General features: G+C 48.6%; 1 protein-coding gene across 6 annotated transcripts in view; it reads left to right on the top strand.

Moving 5' to 3' along the window:
• The window catches only part of GSE1 (Gse1 coiled-coil protein), a 413,371-nt gene that overhangs the window by 402,589 nt on the left and 3,960 nt on the right, over positions 1–6,822 (top strand). For all 6 annotated transcript variants that reach the window (XM_072819500.1, XM_072819501.1, XM_072819498.1 and 3 more), the window contains 3 exons: positions 9–380; positions 2,539–2,814; positions 6,056–6,159. In XM_072819500.1, coding sequence (XP_072675601.1) covers positions 9–380; positions 2,539–2,814; positions 6,056–6,159 — 752 coding nt within the window. The remainder of the gene's footprint in view (positions 1–8; positions 381–2,538; positions 2,815–6,055; positions 6,160–6,822) is intronic.

Genomic DNA, 6,822 nt, shown 5'->3' on the forward strand with positions numbered 1-6,822 from the left:
TCTAAAAGAACCAGCCACGCAGCAAGCCTCTCTGGATATGGAGAAGCCTGTGGGTGTTGCTGCTTCCTTGTCTGACGTCGCAAAGGCCACGGAGCCTGGGAGACCGGAGCAGCTCCGGCCCCAGGAGCTGTCGCGGGTCCAGGAGCCCGCTCCTGCCAGCAGCGAGAAGGCTAGGCTGAACGAGGCCCCTGGGGGCAAGAAGAGCCTGAGCATGCTTCATTACATCCGGGGCCCTGCGCCCAAGGACATTCCCGTGCCACTGTCCCACAGCATCAATGGGAAGAGCAAGCCATGGGAGCCCTTCATGGCGGAAGAGTTTGCACATCAGTTCCATGAGTCTGTGCTGCAGTCCACCCAGAAGGCCCTGCAGAAGCATAAAGGTAATGAGACTGCTAGTCCTTGCCCTGCTCCTGTGTCACTAGAACAGCTGGCTAGTGTTCCTGGAGCACTCAACTGCAGCCAGGAGCTCACTACTTAAACTTCAGTGTGCACAAGGCACCTGACATCGGGCTGAGAATTCTCCATTGCTAGGAGGTGCCAGGTGATGCTAGTGCTACTGGTCTACTGACTGCACTTCAGGAAAAGTTAGCAAGTGATGCCCTCTGAATTAAGTTAGATTTCCTGGTTTTTTGGTTTTGTTGTTGTTACAGATTTTATTTATTTTAAAGAGTATGTGTGTGCGTGAACAAGGGGGAAGGGTAGAAGGAGAAGAAGGAGCAGATTCTCCGCTGAGCAGGGAGCCTGATGCAAGACACCCTGGGATCATCACCTGAGCAGAAGGCAGTCGCTTGACTGATGAGCCACGCGGGCACCTAAAGCCTTTCCTTTTATTAAGGCCAGGTGAGGGGCCCCCAGGCAAAGAGGCTCCATTCTTTCTTTTTTTTTTTTTTTTTAAATTTTTTTTTTTTAAGTTTGTATTTATTTATGATAGTCACAGAGAGAGAGAGAGAGAGAGAGAGAGAGAGAGAGGCAGAGACACAGGCAGAGGGAGAAGCAGGCTCCATGCACCGGGAGCCTGATGTGGGATTCGATCCCGGGTCTCCAGGATCGCGCCCTGGGCCAAAGGCAGGCGCCAAACCGCTGCGCCACCCAGGGATCCCCCTCCATTCTTTCTGTAGCTCATGGATTTCTCAGCATTCTCAAACACACTCACCTGGAAGCCTCCCCACTCTTTGACAGCCAGACCAGCAGGTGTTTGTTCCAACAACCTCGGAGAGAGCTTTGTAACACTTGAGCCCCCAGATCCACTCCCCTCAGACATTTTGGTGGGAATTCCCGAAGGTGGGATATCAGGGTTCGCTTCAACTCATTCTCACTGAATCAAAGGTTGAAACTGACTGGGGAAAGAAAAAAAAGAAAAGAAACTGGAGAGAAAAGAATCTCCCATGATTAAGTAACTACTGAGTATAAAATAAATTTTCATAGGTTCCAGTAGCCAGAAGAAAATAATTGGGTTATCAGGCCAAAGCCATTTTAAACTTGTTTATTACTGCAAACTATAAAAGCTGAAGGGGCAAGTAAGCATCTGTAGACACAACAGCTCTGACACCGTGTCAGCATCTCCCAGGTATGTTAACAACGCCATCAACAGAGACAAAATGATACCAAAAAGCAAAGGATGGTTTTCGCAGTGAAAATCAGGAGCAGTGCTTTATTGGGTGTTTGTCATGAATTTACTTGAAAGAATCCTGTTTTTCAAGGAGAAAATATTTTGACTAGACCAGGTTAAATACTCAGTGCCCTCCTAGACAAGCCTCACAGAGGCTTTTCTGTGGCCCTAGGACACATTTTTCTTGCCTTATTTTACATCAACCCTTTCCAGACACTATACTCAACCACTTCCTTGGGTTTTTTGTTTTGTTTTGTTTTTAAGATGTATTCATCTATTTTAAAGAGCGCATGCACAGGGGTCAGGGGAGAGGGAGAGTGAGACTCCCAGGTAGGCTCCCATGCCCAACACAGAGCCCAACACAGGGCTCATTCCCAAGGACCAGGAGATCCCAACCTGAACCAAAATCAAAAGTTGGATGCTTCACCAACTGTCCTCTACCTAGGTACCCCTTTGTCAGGATTTTAAAGCCATCAAACTCCTACCAATCTGAACTCTGCAAGTCCATTGACTGCGCATGTCCCAGACTGTAGCAGAGGCAGCGTATACTTGTTAGGATATCTCCTGAGGGGCCATGCCATAGGGGCAGCACAGATCCCAACAACAGCTAATGCAGGGTATGCCCAGAGACTACAGGACCTGCACTTCCTGGGAGGGCTGGGGGGACCAGTGTCCACAGAGGGCTGGCTGCAGACCAAGCTCAAGCCTCATTTCCTAGATGCTTGGAGATCAGTGTGGCTGAGACCACACACCTGTTGTGACTGGAGTACATAGAGGGCTGCTGCAGTCTTTATGCCTCTCTGACCTTGCCTTTGGGCACCAGGTTTGACCTCTGAAGGGCACAGGCCTCTCTGAACTCCCTCTAGTCAGCAGACCTGCAGCCACACAGACTCCTACAGGCCCATCACCCACCTGTTCTCTCCCCACAGGGAACGTAGCTGTGCTGTCTGCAGAGCAGAACCACAAAGTTGACACGTCCATCCACTACAACATTCCCGAGCTACAGTCCTCCAGCCGACTCCCTCTGCCCCAGCACAATGGGCAGCAGGAGGCCCCCTCCGGGAGGAAGGGCCCCCTCACACAGGAGATGGACCAGGACTCGGAGGACGACGAGGAAGACGGAGAGGAGGACGAGGACGAACCCCCCAGGCGCAAGTGGCAAGGGATTGAGGCAATTTTTGAAGCTTACCAGGAACATATAGAAGGTACAGTAGGGGCAGAGGGAGGGGCTGAGGGCCATGGGAAACAAAGTTGACTCAACGCATCCATGTGGAATCTCCCTGCCAACCCTGGGGACTCTTGAGTGGTGGCACCGACACTCAGGGCACAGCTAGGTAGTGTTCCTCCAGTACTCTGCCTGTTTTAAGAACTGTCCCTCAGGCTTCTGCAGGTGCCCCAAATTAGAGACCAGAGGCCACAGTTACTGGAAAAATTTAAGTACTGGTTTCTGCCACCACTCAGTGTGACAGCTCAAACCTGGGATGGGCTCTGTGCTGTCTTCTTTCACGCTTCTAAATGTTCTATCCGTCCCGGCTGGTTACACACAAGGGTCCTGAAAAGGGAAGAAGGTTTGTGAATTCAGCTGAGCCCCAAATACTGAGGCCTGGTCATGCCAGAGCCTGCCTCCCCTTTCAGTGCCCCAAGGCTGCCAGCCGTTCCCTTACAGGCTCTGTCACCCTCCTGGGCTAGTGCTTTGTGTAGGGAGGCAAGCCCTCATCGGCCTCTGCACGCCTCTCCCTACCCCCAGCCTAGTGTTTTTGGAGTGAGAGGCAATGGGCAGGGGTCACGAGGCCTGAGTGCTGTCCTTGTGCTTCTAGCACACTGCCTCCTTTCTCTGCCCCTCTGTTTCCTCGAGAGGCATCTAGCTTGGAGGCTGCAGTGCTGGGACTTCTGTGCAGGAGGCCCCTAGACCATGAACCGTCCTTGCTGCACTGAGGCTGCCAGGGTCAGGGCTGCCTCTCCCTGACGCACGTCTGACCATTCACAGAGGAGTTTTCCTTCTGAGCAGGGACTGTGAATACTCATCTACGTTTGATTACGGATTTTTCTAATCATTGCAAATCCTTTGACATAAGTATTTTTTTCCCAAAGGTTTTATTTATTCATTTGACGGAGAGAGTGAGCACACAAGGGAAGCAGCAGAGGGAGAGGGAGAAGCAGGCTCCCCACTGAGCAGGAAGCCCGATGCAGGGCTCCATCCCAGGACTCTGGGATCATGACCCAGTTGGATCATGGAGGCAGATGTTTAACCTACTGAGCCATCCGGGTGCCCCTGAAATAAGCACTTTAAAACAGACTCACAAAAGGAATGCCTGTGTAGGCACAAACAGCGAGCATATCTGCTCCTGCATTTTGCTTCCTCCTCCGTGAGGAACCCTGTTTGGAATTGCTCGCTCCTTACATGTTGTTTTTAAGTGCATACATATGTATCCAGGACCAATGTAGAGCATTTCTTGTTTTTTTGGTGCCTTTTTGGGAATCCTTCCCTGCCCCAAGGATGTGATGATTCTCTCCATTTTCTTCTAAAATTCTTAAGTCCTGCTTTTATGTCTAGAATTGATTTCTGTGCATGGATGAAGGTAGAAATTAACTTCGTCTTTGGAACTTTCAATTTGTGCAGCCAATTACCCTGGTGATTTATGGGGTGCCGTCTATGCCCCTACCTGTGCCCGGGGTGAGCTGTGGCACCCTCCTCTGCCCAGCTGCCCCTGCACCACCCTGTGGATGCTCTAGGGCTGCCGAGCTCTGCTGAAGAGTGTGCTCATATCTGTGCTTCTCTGGCAGCTCCACTGTTTTTGGGCCTTAGGGTTACCCCATGGATTTTAGGATCATCTGTTCCACCCAAAAAATCATTTGGAATTTGTAGTTGCATTGATTTACAGATATGGAGAGAATTAATGTTTTTGATAGCAATGTTACTGCCTTTATGATTAAATTGCATTAAACTGGGGCACCCCAGGTGGCTGTGTTGGTTAAGCTTCTTCCTTCAGCTTAGGTCATGATCCTGGGATCAAGCCCCACATCGGGCTCCATGCTCAGTGGGGGGTCTGCTTCTCCCTCTCCCTCTGCCCCTCCCCTCCTGCCTTCTGTCTGAAATAAATAAAATCTTTAAAAAGTTTTTTTTTTTTTTTTTTTTTATTTATTCACGAGAGACCCACAGAGAGAGGGAGGCAGAGACACAGGCAGAGAGAGAAGCAGGCTCCATGCAGGGAGCCCGATGTGAGACTCGATCCTGGGACTCCAGGATCACGCCCTGAGCTGAAGGCAGACATTCAACTGCTGAGCCACCCACACGTCCCTTTAGAAATAGTTTAATGCAATTTTTTACTGTTTTGTTTTTGCCATGAGTAACATCCCTTATTAGACTCAGTTTTAGGTAGCAGCTAGGTTATCATGGCTTTTTTAGTTTTTTTTTCCCTTGTTATATATGATCATAGATGTTCAGACATTCTGTAAATCAAGCTTAGTTCTTTTGAGTTTTTACTTTTTTGTCCTGCTGCCATACCTAGGACCTCTGGGCTGTTGAATAGAGCACTGGCACTAATGGAGCTTTTTTCTGGTTTCTGAAACGGGGAAGAAATAAAGGTTCTCGTTTGCTGCCGCATTGATGGCATAGGATTGGCAGGGTTCATGTGGTGCCTAGGCCCCATGGAGGTGACCACCTTCTTTTTTTTTGCCTTTGGTGTTTTCTGATGTTGCTTGTTCCTTGCTGAATTTGTTAGCACTTTTAACATTTTTAATCTGTGTCCTGAAGTGGTAGAAGATGGATTTATTGCACTGCATTATTCTATCTCAGTTGTTCTATAAGTTCAGTCAGCTAGCCTTTCCTGTCTTTAATTCCTTTTGTTAAACTACTACCAAAAAAAATGTTTATTTCTCATTCCCATAAAGTCCATCACAGGACTGTGGGATTCTTCAGACAGCTGCCCTCAGGTAGGGGGCTCAGCATTCCAAACTACTTGGAGTTTCTGACCCTTTTTTCTGTATGGGCTTCCATGACTGACATAGGAAAAGCACTAGTCTTACACCAACAAATAAAGGCTCCATCCTGGCTTTTCATTCTTGAAACACTTCAGAGAAAGCAGAGATTTATCCTTGAAAGTTTAAAGTTACTCCTATTAAAACCAGGCTCAGTATCTGGGAAAGGCAGAGATTTTTCTAATTCATGTCCAAATTTACTCTAGCCCCCTTTTATTGAGCAGCTTATTTTATCTTTTCTTTTGAAAAATGGATTTTAAGACCATAAATTTACCCTTAATGACTTCCTAATCTGTAGGTCTTAAATAGCCTTTTGATGCTGGGTCCTTTGTCTTTATGCCACTGGGTTGAATTCCCCTATCTAAGGGGCGAGAGGAGAGCCCGGGCTGCTCTGAAAAGAAGGGCAGCCCTGGCCAGGCCCATGGCCCTTGTGTACAAAACACATACCAACATTGCTTGTCTTTTCAGAGCAAAACCTGGAGCGGCAGGTGCTGCAGACACAGTGCAGACGGCTGGAGGCCCAGCACTACAGCCTCAGCCTCACAGCCGAGCAGCTCTCCCATAGCATGGCGGTGAGTCTAGCGCCCCACACACTAGGAAAGGGAATAATAATCAGTGGAGGGGTGGGGGGGTGCCTTAAAACACCTTATGCATTGTTTAACCTTTCAAGTTTGCATTCATCACCCATACAGACAAGTTTTGAAGGGAACTCGAATGCTGCTCTTAGGAAGCTACGACTTGTAATTGGTAGAGATTGGAGCCAGTTGGTTTTCCAAAATTTAGCTAAGTGGGGAGGTACTGTTAATTGACAGAATATTGGATCTGAAAGGGAGATGTTATTTGTGTATCCTTCTGGGGGAGTTTGTACTTATATCTGTCTCCCCTACAGTGATTTGCTGAAGAGGATGTTACAGTTGCAAAGCTCTGGCACAGCCGATCACCTCCTACTCCTATAGCCTAGTCCCTCTGCTCTGCTAGCTGCATTAGCATGGCCCACTCCTTGGCTTCCTCCAAGTGCATGGGGGACATAGGGCTGCAGATTTGGGCTGTTGCTGAGCTGCAAGCTTTATAATCAGGGCTAGTGTTTAAAATCTCAGGGTTGATACTGAGCCAGCAATGGACCCTGGTTCTATGCAGGTCCTTGAGCACTCCAAGGCTTTGGGCACAGCTTAAACTGGTTCTTCCAGAGACTGTGATCAGAATTCTGAGCCAGGAAGGGGAGGTTTCTTGAGTCT

This window comes from Canis lupus, chromosome 3 (assembly GCF_048164855.1).
Source record: "Canis lupus baileyi chromosome 3, mCanLup2.hap1, whole genome shotgun sequence".
In the NCBI taxonomy this organism is placed as follows: Eukaryota; Metazoa; Chordata; class Mammalia; order Carnivora; family Canidae; genus Canis; species Canis lupus.